Source organism: Triticum aestivum, chromosome 4A (genome assembly GCF_018294505.1).
Source record: "Triticum aestivum cultivar Chinese Spring chromosome 4A, IWGSC CS RefSeq v2.1, whole genome shotgun sequence".
NCBI lineage: Eukaryota > Viridiplantae > Streptophyta > Magnoliopsida > Poales > Poaceae > Triticum > Triticum aestivum.
The window spans coordinates 650,754,038-650,778,651 of NC_057803.1; the positions used below are offsets into that span (position 1 = coordinate 650,754,038).

The following is a 24,614-nucleotide window of genomic DNA, read 5'->3' on the forward strand; positions in this document are numbered from 1 at the left end:
TGGGGGCAAATGGCGCCAAATGGGCGGGGGGGGGGGGGGGGTTGGTTTCTCCCACCGACGGGCGGGCCAGGGGAGGACAAGCGCGCGCGTCTTGCCCGTCCGCGCGCTGTCCGTTTCACCCCAAACCGAGCGCAAGTTTGGGCCGGGGATGGGTCGAAAACGGACCGAATCCGGACATTTGTCCGTTTGAGGCCGCGCGCTGGGCCGTCTCTTTTGTTCCTTTTACCCCAAATGGATGGGGGCGGACAGGATAGGGTCGCGCGGTGGAGTTGGCCTAACACATGCATGCAGCACAGAGACATAGACCAGAACCCAACCGGCGAGCTACTCCGGTGTGTCTGTCTGTGCACAGTAACTTGATCGCCACCCTTGGACGCACAACAGCTTTTCCACACAGCAGAAAGCAGCAGCAGCATCGTGAAAGCTAGAGGAGGAGCGAGCAGGTTTAATCTTCGGAGAGGTGGTTGGAGCAGTAGTAAAGTAAACGATATGAGGCAGGGTTGAATGCCGAGTGAATGAATGAGTCGGATAACATGGCATGCAGGGGGCCGGGGCAGGGGCAGGCCATGTGCCGCTCGCTCGGTCGCGCGCGCGCTCTAGAGCCGCAGCAGCAGCTCGTGACCAACACAGGCAGAGGCAGGCAGCAACAGGGGAAAGCAGCAGCGGATGGCAATAATGCCACACTCATCACTCGCCTCTCTCTTTCCTCCAAGCAGCGGTGCACACGCACTGTCGTACGCCCCGGCCTGCACGGACGTACCCCCACGCCCCAGCCCAGCACGGCCGCCCCCTATAACCCTACCTTAGCCGGGGCCCCTCCCCCCACAGCGCCATGTGTAGCCGTCCGCCAGCCTGCACCTCACCTCCCCTAGTCACCTCAGCCAGCCATCCCAGGCCGGCCAGTGAAAAAATCTGGCCGCCTGCGCACCAACGGCAATCATAATTCCTTCCATGAGGAGACTCATTCATGGGGATGGTGACCCGAGCGAGGTCCTGGGCGGGCAAGGCAGCGGTGTCATGGCGCCGCTGGTGGCCATGGCGGGCCCTGCCGGCCGCGGGCGGGGCCACCACCCCTGGCAATGATAAGTTCTTGGGGTGGGCGATGGATGGCCAGGAAGAGAGGCGAGACGAGACCCGACGACGATGTGATCGCTCCTTCCGCTTCCTTCCTGCGGCGGTTGGGCGACAACGACCCTTGTACAAGAGATTTATTCCCGCCATATCTCCCGCCGGATCCCATGTCGGGGTCGTAATTAGGCAAGCAACGAACGGGCGGGTAATATAACAACAAACTCTTTTGTACTGTGCACATCATCTCTGCAGTTTCGTACTATTGTCAAACTCAAAACTGATGGACTCATTTGATTGACGGGTACGCGAAATCACGCGAAATCGCTTCGAATCTGGGGTTTTGATTCGAGTATGTCGTTGTTACACTGGTGAAGGACTGGAGCATCATGCTACTCTACAGCAAGTAATTTCCGAGGGACGGAACAGAACGGAAGGAAAAACGAACTTTGTGGGTGAAGCGAGAGCGGCGCCAAATCACAGGAAAAACCTTCTCCTGCTCGTGTCCAGGTCGGGCTGCAAATGGCAAGGCAAGGTTCCGGGTTATGTCACGGGGACTCGTAATGTAGCGAGTAGAGTGGAATGGTGAGTGGATGATGATGATGATAGTAGTAGTAGTACCTTGTGAACCCACTCGTACTCCCCGCTTTTGGTGTCGAAGGTCCCGTGTTGCAATGTGAGCAGCTTCAGGGTGAACCGAGGGCCGCATTCCTATATCATCAATAAAGCCACAGATAAAACTTCAGGATTACTGATAAAAGGTAGTAAAAGATTGCTATTCTATAATGGGTTCCTTCCATCAGCAGTAGTCAAATAGCATCATCGCTAACATGTAACGGGCAAGATAGTCAAGGTACATGAACTTGTGGGATTTCACTTAGTATAAACTCTTTTTTTGGAAAACAACCATCACTATCTGAACATATGCAACATAGAAGGATTGCGAGGACAGGACTTTGGTCCTTTCAAGGTTGGTTGATTACAGTATTGTGAATGAAAATCCTTGCAATCACACATAAAACTCTGGTATGGAGTAGTAGTAGTGTATCTCAAGTACCTGAAGGCGGCAGTTTATTTGCTTCTCAGTTTTCGTTTCACCCTTCGATTTCTTGTCCTTTGAAACGATCTTCTTTTCTTTCTCCTCAAAGATGTACCTATAGTGAGGAATTGCAGATCATTAATATTCAAATGCTGAAGGTAAATTAGTATGCAGAATTACAAACTTGCGACACCGTTATAACACACTACTGCTTGCATTGCACATTTGCGCCTGTGGTACTACAAGTATATAAACTATTGTATAATCATGAAAACCAAAAATTTCATATCTCTAAAATGGTAACAGCATGCTTTTGACTTAATTGTGTTTTCATATATATTCACCTGTGATGACGGAAAAATATATAGTCTCGCTGATTGTGGAAGGTCACAACTCGGCGGCCACGGAAATTTGGGTCTTGAGGGAAAAGAGATTGTATCATCCTGAATAAACAACAGGGGAAAGTAGACGTGTTAACAACATTTTTTAATATAAGGTTGTCCTTTTGTAAAAGGAGTGCTTATTCTTGAATTACCTCCCAACACGGTGACCAAGGCGCGTAGTAAAATTGTTCAACACCAACTCTGGCTTATGACTTGTAGGGTTCCCATGGTTCTGTCATACAGAGAGATAAACCAAAATGTTAAGTGAAGGTAATCTTGATTGGTCAGTAGTAAAAGTTTCAAGTAAACTAGCTTTATACAGCAATAAACAGCAAAATACACAAACAACACATAATGGCGTATAACAAGAGCACATAAAAATACAAATATTGTGATTACAGAAAATTAGTGTATCAAGATGTCCTATCTGATAATACACTTTTCAGCGTCCCATCAATCTAGAAGATCATCTACATAGCCATGAACTGATGAGCCCAACTCCGTTGCAATAAGTACAAATCAAAAGCTGTAAAGCATGGCAAAATTAAAACAGCAACGTGGATATGTCAGACAGAGACATGGACCAGTCTCCAGCAGACATGCCATATGATACCGAACATTGACATATGCAAATCTGTCTTGCGTAGACAAAAGTAACATGTCTAAGACAAACTAGAGACAGGCTAGAGACAAGAGACAAGCTAGAGACAAGGAGGATGATCAATTGATGGCAACTTGACTTTTTTGTTTATGTTCAATGAACCTTTAGTTCAAAAGGTAAGCAGTGTAATATATGTATTTATGACATAACCGTTCCCAACTGCGGGTGCTATCTGAACCACATGATCAAATTTGTAGACTTATTTTTCGAAGAATCAAACAAAGACTTGTTAACAAAAACATTGCACAGTTGATTCTAACACTCCTGCCTAACACAGCAGGAGTCTCATAGAAAACGGAGAACAATAGGATTGTCGAATAAAGCAATCCTCCTTCCAGCACATAGAATACTATTATAAATGTATAATGCAGTTCCTTCTAATAAATCTAGAAAAACGGAGAACAATAGGACTTTTTCTAAATCTATAAAAACAAAAACAATGTTCTTATATGCAGCTAACAAGGTGATGATCTTATACAACCTAGGACGAGCAGAAAGTAGCATATGTATTGATCTTTAGTCACTATAACAGACAAAACAGTAAGCAAACAACCATCTTGTCGTAAAAAATCAATCTGATGAGATTAGCCACTTCACATTTTCTAAATTGCCGCACAGGTTTGAAAACCAGGAATAGGAAGGAGGCTTTATGTCCTTCTACGCAGTACATAGAAGTTGCTTATGGGGTCACAATTGACAGCTTTAACACATCAAATAGTCATGCCAATTATATATAAATATAAAAGTAATATGGGATTATCAGCACAGAAGATGGGTCCTTTCCAGAATCAACTAACACTAGCTTGCCCTTGTGCGCAATAGTTATTAGAGAGGAGACATTAAAGGTCCCGCTCTTCACACAGCAACTAAATTTTCAAGAGAAGACAGCTTAGCACACAGAGCACAGCATTACTGTACTGTTCCCTTTGGAGAAAGATTATGCTAGGTGACTACAAAAAATGGTTAGTGGTTACTTGGTTATCATGTTTAACAATACTAAGTAGTTTCATAGCAATAAGGTAGAGGGAAGAGAAATGCTCAAGACTAGGTCTCAGTCATTATGACTGCTGAACTACTAGATGTCAGTAAGTGATAACAATACAGCACTTCAACAAATTCTTCACAAATTTATGGGTCCTTATTTCGGTATTTCCAGTAAAAGCTCAAACAGTTTATCTAAGAGACTGAGAGTATGCAGTTATGCTCACTAGTTGACTAGATCTTGTTGAGTGACTAGTAAACCTCTACTCAAGAACTATGGACTGCAAAGAAGACATAGGTGAGGAAATGCACACAAGCAAACAAAAATGGAAATCACACATGTAATAACTTGACATGAAAGAAGATACTAAAAACTACGGTGTTAATGTTAGTATAGAAAGTACAGATATAGTACCTTTATATCCTTCCGCAGAACGAGCTTGGATAGCTTAAAATGTGCAGTAGGGCCCTCAGGTAGGTTGATGATCAGCAGTGCATCTGTTACACAAATGACAACACAAGATGTCAGAAACAAAAAAAAAAGGGCAACCTGGTGCATGTAGCTCCCGCTTGCGCAGGGTCCAGGGAAGGGTCCGACCACTTTGGGTCTATAGTACGCAGCCTTTCCCTACATTTCTGTAAGAGGCTGTTTCCAGGACTTGAACCAGCCTCTTACAGAAATGTAGGGAGAAACAAGAACATTAAAAAAGACACAAAAATGATGAATTCTAACCAGGTTCCCGTCGATTTGTGTGGACGACCATGACTGAAGTGAACTCTCTGTTATTTGCATATTCCACAATCTGACAATAACAGTGTGTTACTATGGATATGAAGACATAACTAACTGGACTAAATGAATGGAACGTAACATGAGAACTCATCATACTTTCTTCAGGTCATAAGTTCCTCTATTAACATATTGAGCATTTGGAATCACTTGCATTAACTCCTTAATAAAAGCAGGTCCCCTCTGTCAACATAAGGAGCAGAAAGTACATTGTTAGATGACAAAATCTTGTTACAAGTTATCAAATTATCACAGATTCAGAATATCGAGCACAGAATCAGTGACGAGGTAAAAAATGCATACCCCTGAATTGAAGCGGCATGTGGTAATCAATACTTTCGGGGTTACTACTTGTTTAAGCACTGCATTGAATTCATCAGCATCATTCCCTGCAAACAGCTGCACACAGGAACTATTATTAGAATATACACAGACCTGGTAGAGCTGAGACACTAGCCTAAATAAGCATTCGTCTAGAGAGAATTACATAATAGATATATCAAGTCAAGACAGTGGTAGTGGTCTAAATATAAAATGTCCTAACAGACCTAACAGAGATGCTTAATGCTTTCATAGCGTATTTCACTGACATTGAGGTAAGAAGTCAGCAAGATAATCAGAAAAATACTGGTTTTGGTTCTAAAGCAATGAAAATGGAGTATTCAGCAACCACAACAGCAGCTATAAATATAACCGTACTGTATTGATAATGACGGAAGAATGTGAATGTGTACATTGCAATATACAAAAAAATTGTCAATTGTAATGACACACACTATAACAGCAACACAAGCATAGCAAATCTAACTTCGGACCTGTTAATTAACAATAACTGCTGTAATCGTTCACCCAATATACGTAATTATAAGTGTGATATTACTGAACATCTGAATACTTTAACATGCTACTACAGACGAGATTCTGGAAATCCATAAGTACTGTATCTATCACAATGCAATGGTACCATATGTGTCGTGTTAATGTTATAAAACTGACAAGTGTACACCAATTGTGCAGGTTAATAACAAGAATTAAGCAGAATACTGCAGCACCGAAACACAAATTCTGACCAAAATCTCCAGCATCCAAATGTTTGCTTTTACTTGAGCTTGAAAACAATCTACTAAGCATGCAGCCCAGTCAACGAATGGTAACCACCACCCAAATGCACACCTAACTCCACCCAATACTTATGAACATGCTACTACAGAAGAGATTCTGTATTATTAACATGCTACTACAGAAGAGATTCTGGAAAGCCATAAGTACTATCTATCTTAATGCAATGGTACCATATGTGTCATGTTAATGTTATAAAAGTGACATGTGTACAAGCAATTGTGCAGGTTAATAACAAGAATTAAGCACAATACTGCAGCACCAAAACACAAATTCTGACCAAAATGTCCAGCACCCAAATGTTTGCTTTTAGTCTTTTACTTGAGTTTGAAAACAATCTACTAAGCATGCAGCCCAGTCAACGAACGGTAACCACCCAAATGCACACCTAACTTCACCCAACCATATCAATGAAAGAAATCTCTCTCCAAAATCATGTCCATACCTACTCTCTCGTATTTAGTCATGCTATCAGAAATAAGAAGCTACTAGTTCTGTTGTTAGCTTAAACCAAACATAGCATAGAAGATATGATGTTCCAATCATTTCAACAGTTCCGACAGTCGCACTGATTATACTGATCAATTCAGCAGCAGAGAAGGCATTGTACGAACCTCCTGGTCGTCAGGACGGCAGACGGTCTCGTCAGGCTCCCTGGTGTTCTCGATCGTCCGGGGGACCTGCTTCTCCGGCACCTGCAAACACCCAATCGCGCCAAAAGACTGTCAGAATCCATCCAGAGCCTCGCGTCCCACTGGAAAAAAAACGTTTCTCGGGTGGGGGAGGAGAAGACGCTTGCCTCCTCGCCAAGCTCGGCGGCACGCTGGGCGGCCTGGCCGCGCTCGCGGCCGAGCCTGCGCTTCTGGGCCTTCTTCTCGCGCTTGAGCTTGGCGTACACCTCGCTGCGCTTCTCCTTGTTCCTGATCTCCGAGGGCAGCGGCGGCGCCGGCTTCTCCTCCTTGGGCCTCTTGTCCCTCCGCCCCCGCCTCTCGCCCTCGTCCGCCGCCTCATCGCCGTCAGGCTGCCTCCGCTTCCTGTCCTCCCTCGCCATCGCCTTCGCTGCTGCCGTTCTAGGTTGTTCTGCGCGGGGATGACATAGCAATAGATCAATATATATGGCGCAGCAAGCAATTGCATAGCAATCTGCAGCAAGCAATCATGCAATATAGAGCAAAAAATGCAGCAAGTATTCATCAATAAATAGCCACCGTACAGGAACACACGACAATGTGCGGCAATGCTATCAAAATTTCGTCCGCTTCACATCAATATACAACGATATCTCAAGCAATATGCATCAACCCATCAAAAAATTCATCCGCCTTACATCATCAATATTAGACAACAATACGACAGAGCAAAACAAGACCGAAAAATCCCATCCTCTTTCTATCTGTACAGGAGGTGGGAGGGGAATGGGGAGCGGGAGGAAAGGGGAGCGGCTACCTTGGAGAGCGGAGGGAGGAGGTCGCGGCGGGGCGGCGGGGCAGCGGGAGGCGTCGCCGGCGGCTGCCCTTGCTGGTTCAGTGGTCCACGCGAGTTGTTGAGGCGGGGAGGCGGAGGGAGGAGGTCCGGCGAGCGGTGGCGGAGGAGGAGGTCGCGGGGGGGAGGCGGCTTGGCGCGCGGCGGTGGAGGGGCGGCGGCTAGGAACCCTAGCTGCCGCTGGGGTGTATGGGGATCGAGCAGGGGGGTTCTGGACGAAACACAGCCTAGGGCACCGCGGCGGCGGGTTTGGGATTAGGAAGACCCGTGTGAGACTACTGGGCCGTGCATCGATGCCGTGGGCTGATATCGTCTTTGTGTTTTTTTTCTTGTTTTTTATGGTTACTAAAATTTGTGAACTGTGAAGCAATAAAAAGAATGTTCTCTACCCCTAAAATTTGTAAACCAGAAGTACTTTTATTCCTGCTATATTTTTTTTGCATCCCTTATATCAGCTTTTATTATCACATAGGAAACTTATATTCATCATGGTTAGATATCTCTTGCATCAACCTTTGTTAGAATCTTGGCTCGGAGATTTAAATATAATAATTTTAAACTAAATTATTTTACTTTCATTAAGTAAAAACACTGGTTATCTCTCTTATGAGCTATGCCATACAGGAAACTATGTTATTAATGATGCACACAATTTTTTTATTGATGTTCATTGATTGCAGGAAATTTCCAAAATGGTGTGCATTACTTATGTGTCCCCAGTACTTTCCAAAACAGAAACTTCAAGCACACCTTTGTCATCGTTCATGGCTATTTTTCATTTCTTTCTATCAAATGCCATCTTCATCATGTTGTATAATGCTCATTTATCCTTAGCCCGTTTCAAATTTCTGATTCACCTATATATATAAGCCGCTATATTTATATATTTAGTGGTTGCTTAGTGCGGCTAAGTAATTTGGAAGCATATTCACGCATTTATATGCATCAAGGGAGGCACTTCATAGGTAAAACAATTGATTGCAATTAAAGATGACATTGCCTGCGCACCTGCGAGGGCCACTTTGTTAGTTACTACATAATTGTAAAAATGTTTGTTTTAATATGAATATCATGTTGTGATGGTCCTCTTACCATGCATGGTTGCATATTGAAATAGGCCATTTTCATTCATGGTTGTATGTTGAGATAGTATGCTTACACGTTAAGAGATAGTAATTAGTCAAAAATACCTATTTAATTATATAAGATTTATAGCGGTAATAGCGGATTAAATGACTTATATAATTACCCACACACCAACATAATTTATACGAATGCAAGCGCACTCTATTTTGAAAGCACCATGTTCCGACTCTGACACAAAACCTGAAGTCATGGCTTAGTTGCAACAATCGACTACTCCACGACAAGTCTACTTATTTGGGATTCACACAACAACTTTGCCAGGTTTATAAGTACACTTTAGTTACTGACTGGTAGGGCCTTGAACGAGAAACAATATCAAAATGGTAGACAAAATGACCTTGCTTCAAGCCCTCACCCAAGGTCTATGCTTCGTCATTGATGTTTCTAGCTTCGGCTTCTTCTGCTTCATCATCGGTGCTTCAAGCATCAGCTTTCTCATTTCCTCGTCGCTGCTTCCAGCATCACTTTCTCATGGTTCCTTGTCACTGCTTCGAAATTCACTCTCTCCTGATTCCTCATCAATGCTTCCCATTTCACTTTCTCCTAAATCGACCGCGTTCTCAACTTGTCCCGCTGATAAAAAATACATAAGTTACTAACTATTAACACCTTCTTGCAAATAATAAATAGTAGTAGTACAATAGACAACATAGAGGTAAACAAATTACATACCTGGGGATTGTAGAAGCTAAAATAGGGGAACAGAGCCCATGGATGGTTGAAAAGACGAAGCTCGCTCGTGAGCTTCTTCGACCTTAGTGACTTGAGATCAATCATGTAGGTGCCAATATTTGTGGTTGCAAAGATGATAGTCGTTCTTTCAACAGAGCCAACCAACTCGGTATGTGAGATCATGGGATTGCTTGCAAGGAGATGCTTCTTTAGGTCAATGACTTCAGATTTTGTCCACGTTGCAACCTGGTCGTGACAAACCTCCCTCCAGTACACGGAGAGATTGAAACCACTGAGCCTCGCAATCCCCAGTTGGCCGTCCTCCGGTGCAATCAGGGCATGAGAGTCAAAGCGGGCACTCTGAATCTCAAACGCCGGCTCAATCTCTGATAGGCAAGACGTCCCCAAGTCATACTTAAGTACACCAAGACGAGCATCGTCGTGCATCAAGATAAAATGTAGCGCGCCTCCGGAGAGCACACCGTGCATCCAAGAGATACTGATATCACTCTCAATAAAACCTAGATCAAGGGAGGCCGGGGTGCTCCAAGTACCCGTGTCCGACGAATACATGATTGTCGTGGCCACCTTATCCTCGTCAAGGCTGATGGAGACCACAAAAAATGGGCCCGATTGGCAAGCCCCATGGTCGCAACCGTCAACGGCACAAAGCACAGTTGCACATTCATAAGTATTCCAACTGTCGCCTCTCTGTGGTGCCGGCAGCTCCCTGGTGTTGCCCATCATGGGGAACCAGATGACCCAATCTGAAAATAGGACACGACCGTGGCGACAGTCGGCCACATTATTGTGTTTAGGGTGACCATGGGGGATAAATTTGGTGATGGGGATGAAGGGTTAATTGCAGAACCAACTGTGGAGAAGTCCGAGCATAGGTGGTGTATTATGGAGATCTCGATAACGGTTGAGGAAGCCATTGTCGGAGAGGAGGCGGCGCCACAGTTGGCAGACGAGGGATGCACACACGAAATTCTCAGGCTCACCAGGCGGGAGGCGGATGAGGATTGCCTCTACGATTTTTTCCACGTCCTTGATCTCCAGTGCATCTTCCATATGGCTGGACCGGCAGCCTACGGGTGTTGGCACTAAAACACGTAAATTGTTAGCGGGTATTCTCATATGCCTCCAAATGCCAATAAAATGCTAGCCTATACAACTAAAGGTGTTTTAAATAATGGTGGAGGTACTCGTGAAGGCAAAGACCTTTCGAGCCATTTTTCTAAAATGCCTCAGAAACACACAATGGAGGCATCTTCAGAACGCCTACAAGCATAATTTGTGGCATTATAAAGAATGTCTCCAAAGTTCAAATGTGGCCTTTCTCAGTCTGCCTCCAAAAAAAAATTGTGGCGCTTTTCAAATTGCCTTAAAAAGAGTTTATGGGATGTTTGAAGAATCTGTATAATAATAGACAAGGAGAAATGCCAAAAGTTGTCAATTAGTTTATTGATTTAAGATAAGATCAAGTACACTAGATAACATGTAGGGATGTTCTATATATAAATGCCAAATGCCCCCGCGAATTGATTACCAATGTATATATATAGCTTACTCCTTGTGTGCATTTTTCTAACATGAATAGAAGGCTCACCATACATAGAAGGACACAGCCAACAAGCTCAAATTTCAACAGGACAAGTAGTCACACTCCATGATGTCATAGCAAAATGATTCTTCCCATAGACTATCTAGCACAAAGAAAAGGCAGAAGTAGAATGAACTACAACAATTAAGGGACATTACCTCAAACACCTTGTGTGCATTATGGCATCAGATCAACATCAACCAGGCATGGGTATGCCTGGCACGGGTAGGATGACCCTTGATTTGTGCGTGGCCTGGTCCACCTTGCTCCTCCTCCGCTCCGGTGCCCAGATCTCCCCTCTACTTCACTACACCCACTGCAATCCCACCTCCGAGATCGGGGACGAGAGAGGAAGAGGTGCAGCGTGGGATGGCAGTGGAGGTCGCAGCGGTCACGACTGCTGCGGCGGTTCCAGCGTAGTACTCCCGTGGCACAGGCGGCCCCGTTGGCGACGAGTCGCCCGACAATGGATAGGATGGGGATTTTTTGTTGTGTTCCTATTTTGAGGTGGGGAGGGGGAGGGAGGAGGTCCGACGAGCAGTGTAGGAAGAGGAGGTTGTGGAGGGGAAGCGGCGCCGGTGGCTTGGCACGCGATAGTGGAGGGGAAGCGGTGCCGGTGGCTTGGCACGCGGTGGTGGAGGGGGCGGCTAGGAACCCTAGCAGCTGCTCGGGTGTATGGGGATCGAGCAGGGGGGTTCTGGACGAAACACAACCTAAGTGTCTAAGGCACCGCAACGACGGATTTGGGTTTATGAGGAAGACCCGTGTGAGACTACCGGGCCATGCATCGATGGCGTGGGCTGATATTGTCATTTTATTTTTTCTTGCTTTTTATGGTTACTAGAATTTGTGAGCCGTGAAGCAATAAAAGGAATCTCTGGCCCTAAAATTTGTAAACTAGAAGTACTGTTATTCCTGCTAGATTTTTTTGTTGTATCCCTTATATCAACCTTTATTAGCATATAGGAAACTTATATTCATCGAGGTTAGATATCTCTTCTATCAACCTTTGTTGGCATCTTGGCTCAGAGATTTAAATATAATAATTTGAACTACATTATTTTACTTCCATCAGGTACAAAACACTGGTTATCTCTGTTATGAGCTATGCCGCATAGGAAACTAGGTTATTAATGAAACACACAATTTTTTCTATTGATGTTCGTTGATTCCTGGAAATTTCCAAAATGGTGCACATTACTTATGTGTCCCTAGTCCTTTCCAACACGCAAACTTCAAACACACCTTCGCCAACGTTCATGGCTATCATTCCTTTCTTTCTATCAGATGTCATCTTCATTTTGTTGCACAATGCTCATTTATCCTTAGCCCATTTCAAATTTTGATTCACCTAATATAATCTACTATATTTATATATTTAATGATTGCTTAGTTGGACTAAGTAATTTGGAAGCATATTGAGGCATTTATATGCATCAAGGGAGGCCCTTCTTAGGAAAAACAATTAATGGCAATTAAAGACGTTGCCTGCGCACTTGCCAGAGCCACTTTGTTAGTTATTACATAATTGTAAACTGTTTGTTGAATATAAATATCATGTTTCGATGGTCCTTTTACCATGCATGGTTGCATATTGAAATAGTTCATTTTCATTCATGGTTGTATGTTGAGATAGTATGCTTACATATTAAGAGATAATAATCATTGCAAAATACTTATTTAATTATATAAGATCTATACAGAATATCGGATTAGATGATTTATATACTTACCCACACACGAACATAGTTTATATGAATGCAAGCCCAATCTATTTTGAAAGCGCCCCGTTTTGATTCTGACACAAAACCGGAAGTCATGGCATAGTTGCAACAATCGACTACTCCACGACAATTCTACTTATTTGGGATTCGGGCAACAACTTTCCATGTTTATATGTACACTTTAGTTACTGACTGGTAGGGCCTTGAATGAGAACCAATATCAAAATGGTAGACAAAATGACCTTACTTCAAGCCCTTCCTAAAGGTCTATGCTTCATCATTGTTGTTTCTAGCTTCGGCTTCTTCTGCTTCATCATCAGTGCTTCCATCATCAGTTTTCTCATTTCCTCGTCGCTGCTTCCAGCATCACGTTCTCCTGATTCATTGTCGCTGCTTCCATCACTCTCTTCCGATTCCTCATCAATGCTTCCCATTTCACTTTCTCCTAAAACAGCCACGTTCTTAACCTGTCCCACTAAGAAAAAGTATACTAGTTACTTACTACTGACACCTTCTTGCAAATAACAACTAGTATTATTACAATAGATGACTTAGAGGTAAATGAATTACATACTGATTGGATTGTAGAAGCTAAAATAGGGGAATAGAGCCCATGGATGGTTGAAAAGACGAAGCTCGCTCATGAGCTTCTTCGACCTTAGTGACTTGAGATCAATCTGTAGGTGCCAAGATTTGTGGTTCCAAAGATGATAGCCATTCTTTCAATAGAGCCAACCAACTCAGTATGTGGGATCATGGGATCGCCTGCAAGGAGATGCTTCTTTATGTCAATGACTTCAGTTTTTGTCCATGTTGCAACCTAGTCGTGGCAAACCTCCCTCCAGTACACAGAGAGATTCAAACCATTGAGCCTCGCAATCCCCAGCTAGCCGTCCTCTGGCGCAATCAGGGCATGAGAGTCAAAATGGGTCATCTGGATCACAAACGGCGACTCAGTCTCTAGTAGGCAAGATGTTCCCAAGTTATACTTAAGTACACCAAGACGAGCATCGTGCACAAATATAAAATGTAGCGCGCCTCCAGAGAGCACACCGGGCACCCAAGAGATACTGATATCACTCTCAATAAAGCCTAGGTCAAGGGAGGCTAGGGCGCTCCAAGAACTCATCTCCGATGAATACACGATCGCCATGGCCACCTTCTCCTTGTCAAGGTTGATGGAGACCACAAAAAATGGGCCCAATTGGCAAGCCCCATGGTCGCAACCGTCAACGGCACAAAACACAACTGCACATTCATAAGTATTCCAGCTATCGCCCCTCTATGGTGCCGACAACTCCCTGGTGTTGCCCGTCATGGGGAACCAAATGACCCAATCTGAAAATAGGACACGATGTGGTGGTGGTCAGCCACATTATTGTGTTTGCAGTGACCACGTGGGATAAATTTTGTGATGGGGACGAAGCGGTCATTACAGAACCAACTTTGGAGAAGTCCAAGCATAGGTGGCGTATTACGGAAGGCTCGATAGCGGCTGAGGAAGCCATTATCGGAGACGAGGCGGCACCACGGTTTGCAAACGAGGGATGCACAGACGATTTCTTCCACGTCCTTGATCTCTAGTGCATCTTCCATATGGCTGGACCAGAAGCCTGCGGTGTTGGCACCAAAACACGTAAACTGTTAGCGGGTATTCTCATATGTCTCCAAAGGCCTATAAAATGCTAGCCTTTACAATTAAAGGCGTTTTAAATAATGGTGGAGATACTCACAAATGCAAAGACCTTTCAAGCCATTTTTCTAAAACACCTCAGAAACACATAATGGAGGCATCTTCAGAACTCCTACAAGCATAATGCCTCCAAAGTTCAAATGTGGCCTTTCTCAGGCTGCCTCCAAAACATTTTTGTGGCGCTTTTGAAATTGCTTTCAAAACATTTTCATGGAATGTTTGAAGAATCTATATTGTTGAGTATATTGTGTACGTGTATATTGTGTATTGGTCCTACCTCCTTGTTTCTCTATATAGTCGAGGTTGTGGCCCCCCTCTGTACTCATATATACGTGCCTGGTGCATCGATCAATGCATTGCGATTGCACAACCCATACTTGTCCTTCTACATGGTATCTATCGCAGCACAGTCCTGAACCCTAGCCGCCCTCGTCGCCGCCGCGCCTCCAAGTGCCGCCGCCGCCGCTTCACCCCGCCGCCGCCACCAGCCGCCGCCGCCACCACCGTTCCCTCGATCGCCGCCGTCGCCGCTCGTCGCTGCCGCCTCCCACCACCTCCGCGTCGTCCGCCGCCGCCGCGGCTTCTTCAGCCGCCGCCGTAGATCGCTCGCTTCCGCCCACTCTTCCACCCCGCGCCGCACCACCCCTCTTCTCCCAACCCCGCGCTGCACCTCCCAACCCGCGCTGCACCCCCCTCCTGCCGCGCCTCCACCTCATGCCATACCCCGCGTCACACCCCAAAACCCTAGCCCCACCTCCACCTCTCCATCGCGCCATGAGTTCCTCCTCCTCCACCGTCTCCAACCCCTTCGCCGGTCCTGATGTCACCCTCATCCGCGACCTCAACATCCACGAGCGTGTCCTGGTGAAGCTTGATCAATCCATCGCCTCCTACTCTGCTTGGAAGCGGTATTTCTCTTTGGTGTTTCGCCAGTACCTCCTTCACGGCCACGTCAACGACACCGTGGACTCGAGCCTCATGATTCATGATGAGGAGTGGATGATCCTGGAGCCACCATCATCCGTTGGTTCACCTCACTATCTCCAGCGACCTCTTCTACACCGTGGTGGATGATGACGACGACGCCTACGCCGTCTAAGCCAAGCTCAACGACCTCTTCACTGACAACAAACTATAGCGCAAGGTCCTTCTCCATGGTGGGTATTACGGGTGCCAGCAGCTTGACTCATCCATCGACGATTTTTGCATGTGCCTCAAAAAGCTCGCCGATGAGCTCCGCGATCTCGGAGAGACGGTTGGCGACGAGCTCCTCATCAGCACCCTTATCGTCGGCCTCAACGAGTATTTTGGGAACGCTGCTTCCAACCTCACCCTTGTCCCGGAGCCTACCTTTCACTAAGGTGGCGGCGTACCTCAAGCTGGAGGAGCGCCCGATGAGGATGGCGCGGACTCAGGCGACCCACACCGCACTTGTTGCCGGCACCCGCGGGGGCCAAGCCCCGCCACTGTCGCGTCCCGCGCCGGCCCAGCCACCGACGCCCGTCTCCCCGCATGCCCCAGTCACCTTCTTCCCACCGCCCCAGCCGGCTGCCAATGGGGGGGCCATCGTGGCGGCCGCCGAGGAGGCTGCAAGCAGCAGCAGGGGGCGTAGGCGCTCAGGAAGGAGCAGCCCACCCGCCGTAGCAGCCGTACCAGCCGGCTCCTTGGTACGCCGGCCAAAACCCATGGACCGGCGTCGTGCATGCCTACTCCATGCCGGTTCCGCGTGCCCCTGCCTCGGGTATTCTCGGTGCCCGGCCCCCATCTCACCAGGCATTCTACGCTGCGCCACAAGCCTACGCGGCGCCCTATGGCCCCCTCTCCTACGGCCAGCAGCCGCAGCCAGGTGGGCTGCCGCTGCAGCCCCTGACGCCCCGCTGACGCAGCATGCTCTCCCGCCGGTGCCATGGGACTCGGCTCTTCTGGTGTCTCTTCACACCGCCCCCTCACCGTCCACCTACACCGGCGGCTGCGACTGGTATATGGACACTGGAGCTACCGCGCATATGGCCGCTCATCCTGGTAACCTCCACACCTCCTATCCCGTCCACACTTCCGCTTGCATCACCGTCGGTGACGGTTCCCCCTTCCCATTACTCACATAGGAGATACATCTTTTCCATCTAATTCTACTCCAGTGTCACTGTCTAATGTCTTAGTTTCTCTTGATCTTATTAAAAATCTTGTTTCTTTTCGTTCTCTTACACGTGAAAATCTTGTTACCGTTGAATTTGACGACTTTGGTTTTTCTGTTAAGGACGCTCGTACCCGGATGGTACCCCACCGATGTGACAGCCCCGACGAGCTCTACCCGGTTCACTCCGCCACCTCCGCCACCCCTGTCGCTCTCGCCACCAGAGTGGATATTTGGCACGCTCGCTTGGGTCATCCCAATCCTACCACCCTTCATCCTATACTTCAGAGTTTTTCTTTCACGTGTAATAAGAATGAGAATCACTCGTGTCATGCATGTCACACTACAAAAAAAAGACACATCCGTGACATTTTGAGCCGAACGAAATTTTTTCTGTCATACTTATGACACTTCTATGACGATAATCGTGACAAAACCCGATATCATCATAGATGTGGTGGGCTCCTACTTCTATGACAAAAAATCATGACAGAAAATGGGCTTTTCATCTTGGGCGGGCCGGAGACGCAGATGCATGACATTCTTTGGGCCGTCCATGATGGAAAAAACCGTGGTAGAAGCGAGGGCGGGGAAAATATCGGGGAGTTCCCGATTACGGTGGGTGGTCGGGGGCCGAGCAATGCGCGTTTCTCTCGTACCGTATGTGCGTGGGTGCGAGGCATTGGGCTCTAACTGAACCCGAGTGAGGCGTCGCCTAACTGAACCCGAGCGATTGCACTACAGGTTACGCGTTATTGAACCCGAGCGATCGAGCGATTCCTTCGCTACTGCTGCTAACTGAAGCCGATCGATGTTGCCTCTAGATGAATACTAAGCGTTGCGGGGGGGGGGGGGTGGATGAACAGTGATCGGTGGGGGTGGATGAACAGGACCCCATGGTGTTGCCTCTGGATGAACATGACCCCGATCGATCGAGCCAGTTGGGGCTGGATGAACAGGACCCCGTGGAGGGCTGGATGAACAAGACGACCCTGTGGAGGGCTGGATGAACAAGACGACCCTGTGGAGGGCTGGATGAACAATAGACGGTGGAGGGGTGGTTGAACAGGAGCCCATGGAGAGGGGTGGTTGAACAATAGCCGGTGGAGTAGCGCGCGGTGGAGGCTGGATGGATAGGAGCCCATGGATGAACAGTCGCAGGTGGAGGCTGGAGGAGGTTGACGGTGTATGAACAGTAGCCCGTGGAGGCTGGAGGAGGTTGACGGTGGAGATGAACAATATCCCGTGGAATCCCGTTTTGCGATATGCCACACCCCTCCCAATGAACAGGATCCCCGTTTCGACCGTAGCGCTCCAACACAAGTCCGTTTCCTCCGTTTTGCAGTACACCACACCCCTCTCGATCAACAGGACCCTGTTTCTACCGTAGGAGGTCCAACACAAGTCCGTTTCCTCCGTTTTGCGGTACGCCAGACCCCTCCCGATGAACAGGATCCCGTTTCGAACGTGGACGGTCGAACACAAGGCCGTTTCCTCCATTCTGCGGTACGCCAGGCCTCGTTTCCATCGACTGTTCCGTCCAAACCGGTTGGATCCTACGCTGTAGGACCTTGAGAAGAGGTGTCTAGAGGGGGGGTGATTAGACACTAAGTACTAAAGTTGCAGTTTTTAGCTTTTCTTAAATTTGAGTGGAGTTTAGGCATAAATTTAACATTCACAACACATATCAAGCAAGCATGCAAAGAGTATATAGGCAGCGGAAAATAAAGCATGCAACTTGCAAGAATGTAAAGGGAAGGGTTTTGGAGGATTCAAACGCAATTGGAGACACGGATGTTTTTGGCGTGGTTCCGATAGGTGGTGCTATCGTACATCCACGTTGATGGAGACTTCAACCCACGAAGGGTAACGGTTGCACGAGTCCACGGAGGACTCCACCCATGAAGGGTCCACGAAGAAGCAACCTTGTCTATCCCACCATGGCCGTCGCCCACGAAGGACTTGCCTCACTAGCGGTAGATCTTCACGAAGTAGGCGATCTCCTTGCCCTTACAAACTCCTTGGTTCAACTCCACAATCTTGTCGGAGGCTCCCAAGTGACACCTAGACAATCTAGGAGACACCACTCTCCAAGAAGTAACAAATGGTGCGTTGATGATGAACTCCTTGCTCTTGTGCTTCAAATGATAGTCTCCCCAACACTCAACTCTCTCTCATAGGATTTGGATCTGGTGGAAAGAGGATTTGAGTGGAAAGCAACTTGGGGAAGGCTAGAGATCAAGATTCATATGGTAGGAATGGAATATCTTGGCCTCAACACATGAGTAGGTGGTTCTCTCTCAGAAATAGGATGCTGGAAGTGTAGGTTCAGTCTGATGGCTCTCTCCACGAATGAAGAGGAGGTGGAGGGGTATATATAGCCTCCACACAAAATCCAACCATTACACACAACTTGCCAAACTCGGTGGGACCGAATTGAGAAACTCGGTCAGACCGATTTAGCAAATAATGTGACCGTTAGGGATTTCGGTGGGACCGAAATGCAACTCGGTGAGACCGATTCGGTTAGGGTTAGGGCATAACGTAATCTCGGTGAGACCGATTACACAAACTCGGTGAGACCGATTCGGTTAGGGTTAGGGCATAACATAATCTCGGTGAGACCGATTACACAAACTCGGTGAGACCGATTTTGGTAACAAGCTAACCAGAGAGTTGGTCAGGCAAACTCGGTTGGACTGATTACTCAAACTCGGTAGGACCAATTTTAGTAATAAGTTAACCAGAGAGTTTGCATTGTAATCTCGGTAGTACCGATTACACAAATTCGGTGAAACCGATTTTGGTAATGGACATACACAGAGAGATTACAATCCCATCTCGATGAGATCGAGATCCCTATCGGTGAGACTGATTTGCCTAGGGTTTGTGGCAGTGGCTAAGACATCAAAACTCGGTGGCGCCGGATAGAAAGAATCAGCGGGGCCGAGTTTGACTTTAGGTTTAGGACATATGTGGAAGTGGGAAGGCAGTTGAGGGTATTTGGAGCATATCACTAAGCACTTGAAGCAAGAGGCTCATTAAGCAACACCTCATCCCTCCTTGATAGTATTGGCTTTTCCTATAGACATAATGTGATCTTGGATCACTAAAATGTAAAATGAAGAGTCTTGAGCTTGAAGCTTGAGCCAATCCTTTGTCCTTAGCATCTTGAAGGAGTTCCCACATCCTTTAGTCCATGCCACTCCATTGTTGAACTTATCTGAAACATACTAGATAAAAGTGTTAGTCCAACAAGAGATATGTTGACATTAATTACCAAAACTACCTAGGGAGCACTTGTGCTTTCAATCTCCCCCTTTTTGGTAATTGATGACAACATACATCAAAGCTTTAGATAAAGATTTAAAAAATAGCAAGTAAAGCTTTGGAAAGACATGTAACAAGCATAGGCTCCCCCTACATGTATGCAATCATGTGAATATTGAAAATGGAGGCATGTGATAGCATAACCATGATAGAGCAGGCAATGTGTTACATGTATCTTGGCCATATGCATCAGAGCAAAAAGTATTAAAGGAAATACCTTCATGTCCATGAGTCCTTCTTGCAAACAGTATGTACATCAGCAAGAATTCCTCATACACATGATTGTGATGCATATACTTACCTTGTAGTCTTGAGTTGGCTTAGGATGGAATGAACCTGCGTAAACAAGGTTAGATAACACAGATGCATCAACTAGCCAGAGCAAACAGAAGAAACCACAAGAATACCAAGACTGGGATGACATGTAGAGAGTGAGTACTAAGTACCACAATTGATTTGACATGTCCCCAAGAGTAAAGATATGCAATGAATTTTAATGATTTCTTTCCCTTAGATGTCTTGCTCCCCCTGAATCTAGCATGGGATACTGGGAGAAGATAGGGAACAGAAAATCAGAGCTGAAAGATATAAAAGAACAGAGCTAATGCAAGCTAATGCAAATAAGCACATATGAACATGTCTTTCCCTTCAAGAAGACATGTGGCATCTCTCCTCTTGAACACAAAGCATCTGGGATGCTTGAGAAATACTTTCTACTAGTATTCTCTCCCCCTGGAGATCTCTCTCTCTCTCTCTCCCTGAAGGATCTCTCTCCCCCTATGAGATGTGATCTCTCTATAAATGATAAGCTTTGATGTGATCTCTCTCTCCCCCTTTGACACCAATTTCCAAGAAGGGCTTGATAAAGATGTAATCTCTCTCTCTCCCTCTGGAATTTGTCGTGAATGGGTTTGATCCTTGAGTCACAACATAAATCAATGATTAAAAATGTGATGCTTGTAGAGGACAAGATTCATTGAGTGGAGTTGGATCAGAAGAAACACAGAATAAGTGGCAAACTGTTTTTCCTGTTGTGAAATCGGTGGCACCGAGTTGTATGCTTCGGTGGTACCGAGATTTTTCGGTTGGACCGAAAATAACAAATCGGTGTAACCGAGTTCATCGCAGAGAAAACACTTGTCACCTCAGCTCACTAGACTAATAAGATCTCACAAAGATTTGCAAGGAATTAACTAAATGATATGCAAGGAATTAACTAAATGAATGCAAGGAATTGGATGCATGAAAATGCAGAGCAAACAAAAAGAAAAAAAAGAAATCTAGATGAAGTTTTTTTTTGAAGGGGAAACAAATATGCATGAGATAAATGCAAAAATACAGAAGAAAACACAAGGGAACTTCATCTAGAGATGGTCGGCGACAAAGTCACCTATGTTAGAGTATATTGACTTAGGAGTCAAGTGAGATCACTTGATCATAGGTCATACTCATCGTTTAAGCTCAAAATGGGGTTACCATTTTTCGTTTAAGCATCTTGATGTATTCACATCTTGTCGAGTTGCTTTAGCTCATGTCTTGGAGTAAAGCTTCTCTAAGATTGAATAATATACCTTGGTTGGTGGTGTTGTCCATGTAGTTGAACTTGTGTGAGTTGCTCGAGGTTGATGTAGCTCATCAAGAATTTGGAGCACCACTTGGAATTTGAGTCCATCTACCTACATGGGTTAGTTCTTGCAAGGAAGAGCACTTGTGTATCCAGAAATGACAATCATGAAACTCAACATAGAATTTGTCAAAGGATATGTTCGAATGTTTTCGTGCTTCCTTGTCTTCAACCACCTTTGTATAGAGACTTGGTGATGTAGAGATTGCTCAAGATGTGAGTAGATTACAATCTCATGGAATTTGATTCAACCAAGTACCTATAAGGGTTAGATAACATGCAAGATACAAATATATCCAAGACATAAGATTTTCATCATAAGAGAAATATCAAGGATTAGTCATAAGCACATGTCTTGCATGTATCCACTGGAGTTTCTACACCAAGTTTGAAGCATCAATGATGTTCAATTCTCCTCTCAACCTGCAAAACACTTTCTCATCAAGAGTTTTAGTGAATATATCCGCTAATTGCTTTTTGGTGCGAACATGCTTAAGATCAATGTCACCCTTAGCAACATGATCTCGAATGAAATGATGACGAACTTCAATATGCTTAGTTCGACAATGTTGCACAAGATTATGACCAATTTTGATAGCACTTCCATTGTCACAAATCAATGGAACATGTTTCACACATATCCCATAATCTTTAAGAGTTTGAGTCATCCAAAGTAATTGAGCACAACATGAACCAGCGGCAATGTATTCCGCTTCGGCAGTGGATAAGGATACCGAGTTTTGTTTCTTGGAGGACCAAGACACAAGAGATCTACCAAGAAATTGACAAGTACCCGAAGTGGACTTTCTATCAACCTTGTCTCCGACATAGTCCAAGTTGGAGTAGCCAACAAGATCGAAAGAGGCCCTCTTAGGATACCAAATGCCAAAATTTGGTGTATGTATTAAGTATCTCACTATCCTTTTCACAGCCTTAAGATGACATTCTTTAGGAGTAGCTAGATATCGTGCACACATGCACACACTTAGCATGATATCGGGACGTGAAGCACATAGATATAACAATGAACCAATCATAGAGCGATAAACCTTTTGATCGACCGGTTCACCATCTTTGGTTAAATCAAGATGTCCACTAGTAGGCATGGGTGTAGACATACCTTTGCATTCCTGCATATTGAACTTCTTGAATAAGTCCTTAGTGTACTTCGTTTGAGAGACAAAAGTACCTTCCTTAGTTTGCTTGATTTGCAAGCGAAGAAAGAATTTGAGTTCACTCATCATTGACATCTCAAACTTCTCCGACATTAGCTTCCCAAACTTTTCACTAAAATGAGGGTTAGTTGAACCAAATATAATATCATCAACATAGATTTGGCACACAAATAGTTCACCATTAACCCTTTTAGTAAAAAGAGTAGAATCAATTTTCCCAATTTCAAAGCCTTTTTCAATAAGGAACTTGGTCAAGCATTTATACCATGCTCTAGGAGCATGTTTAAGACCATAAAGAGCTTTGTGAAGTTTGTAAACATGATTGGTTTTCTTAGTATTGACAAAGCCGGGAGGTTGTTTAACATAAACTTCCTCCTCTATTTCACCATTTAGAAAAGCACTTTTAATGTCCATTTGGTACAAGGTGATATCATGGTGATTAGCATAGGCAAGTAAGATGCGAATGGACTCAAGTCTAGCAACGGGGGCGTAAGTCTCACCATAGTCCATACCTTCGAATTGTGTGTAGCCTTGGGCGACGAGACGTGCTTTGTTGTGAACTACTTGTCCATCTTCATCTTGCTTGTTGCGAAACACCCATTTGGTACCGATGATGTTGTGGTTGTTGTCGGGCTTCTCAACCAATGTCCAAACTTGGTTTCTCTCAAAGTTGTGTAGCTCTTCATGCATAGCGTTTATCCAATCCAGATCTTCCAATGCTTCTTCAACCTTCATAGGTTCAATGCTAGAGATGAAAGAATAGTTTTCACAAAAGTTAGCTAGACGAGTTTTAGAGCGAGTGATTCTCCCGGTTTGTATATCATTGTAGATTTGCTCGACGGGATGGTCTTTAGCAATTCTTGCTCGAACTCGTGAAAGCTTTTGCTTGGATCTTCGTTGAACATCTTCTTCATCTTGTTCTTCTTCTTGGCCTTCTTCATTGTTGGCGTCATCGTTCTCTTGTCGTGGTGGAGAAGGAGGTCGTTGACGTTCATCTTGATGCACTTCCTCGTTTCCTTCATCTTGGTGTGTCCCACTTGTGGATGCTTCCGTATCAACTCTTGGTTCACCTTGTCGTGAAGTAGAAGCTTCCACTTGGACAGACAAGGTACTCTCCTTCACCTCCGTTGGACGTACCTTGCCAATAGACAAGTCTTGTATTGCTTCTGAAGGATCTTTGTCTCCTACATCAATTGGCAATTGCTCTACTTGCGAGCCGTTAGATTCATCAAACTTCACATCTACCGTCTCTTCAACCTTTCGAGTGAAATTGTTGTAGACACGGTATGCGTGAGAGTTTGAGCCATAACCTAGTAGGAAACCTTCATGAGACTTAGGAGCAAATTTAGAATGATGATGCTTATCAAGAATGTAGCACTTTGAGCCGAATACTCGAAAGTATCCAACTTGGGGTTTGTTACCGGTGAGTAGCTCGTATGCCGTCTTGCCGAGTAGCTTGTGAAGATACAAGCGATTTGTTGCATGACAAGCTGTCTCAACCGCTTCTGCCCAAAAGTGCTTCGGCGTCTTGTACTCATCAAGCATCGTTCTCGCCATTTCGATGAGCGTCCGGTTCTTCCTCTCAACAACTCCATTTTGTTGAGGTGTGTACGTAGCCAAGAACTCGTGTGAAATCCCTTCTTCGTCAAGAAAGGTGTCCACATTTGCGTTCTTGAACTCCGTTCCGTTGTCGCTGCAAACCTTCTTGATCTTCACTTCAAATTGATTTTGGGCCTTCCTAGCGAAGTTTTTGAAGATCTTTTGAACCTACGATTTATCATCAAGAAAGAACACCCACGTAAATCTGGAAAAATCATCAACTATAACTACACCAAAAGAATTTCCACCGAAACTCTTGTAAGAGTTGGGACCAAAGAGATCCATGTGAAGTAGCTCGAGTGGCCTCTTTGTGGTCATGATGTTCTTCACGGGATGCCTTCCTCCAACCTGTTTACCTGCTTGACAAGCACTGCAAAGTCTATCCTTA

General features: G+C 45.4%; 2 protein-coding genes across 2 annotated transcripts; both read right to left on the reverse strand.

Annotated features, from left to right (window-relative positions):
• Positions 1-1,333: 1,333 nt before the first annotated feature.
• On the reverse strand, positions 1,334-7,763 carry LOC123087878 (ribosome production factor 1). Its single transcript, XM_044510001.1, has 12 exons — positions 7,488-7,763; positions 6,841-7,121; positions 6,656-6,736; positions 5,226-5,321; positions 5,022-5,105; positions 4,866-4,935; positions 4,548-4,630; positions 2,643-2,722; positions 2,452-2,550; positions 2,126-2,222; positions 1,690-1,779; positions 1,334-1,584 (listed from the first exon to the last, which is right to left on the reverse strand). Exons 2-12 carry the CDS (start codon positions 7,090-7,092, stop codon positions 1,546-1,548), a joined length of 1,071 nt encoding a protein of 356 aa, XP_044365936.1. The 5' UTR covers positions 7,093-7,121; positions 7,488-7,763; the 3' UTR covers positions 1,334-1,545.
• A 1,026-nt stretch (positions 7,764-8,789) lies between these two features.
• On the reverse strand, positions 8,790-11,652 carry LOC123087879 (uncharacterized). The gene is made up of 4 exons (XM_044510002.1): positions 11,106-11,652; positions 10,217-10,447; positions 9,342-10,108; positions 8,790-9,242 (listed from the first exon to the last, which is right to left on the reverse strand). The coding sequence occupies exons 2-4, from the start codon at positions 10,413-10,415 to the stop codon at positions 9,213-9,215; spliced, it is 996 nt and encodes a 331-aa protein (XP_044365937.1). The 5' UTR covers positions 10,416-10,447; positions 11,106-11,652; the 3' UTR covers positions 8,790-9,212.
• Positions 11,653-24,614: the final 12,962 nt, after the last annotated feature.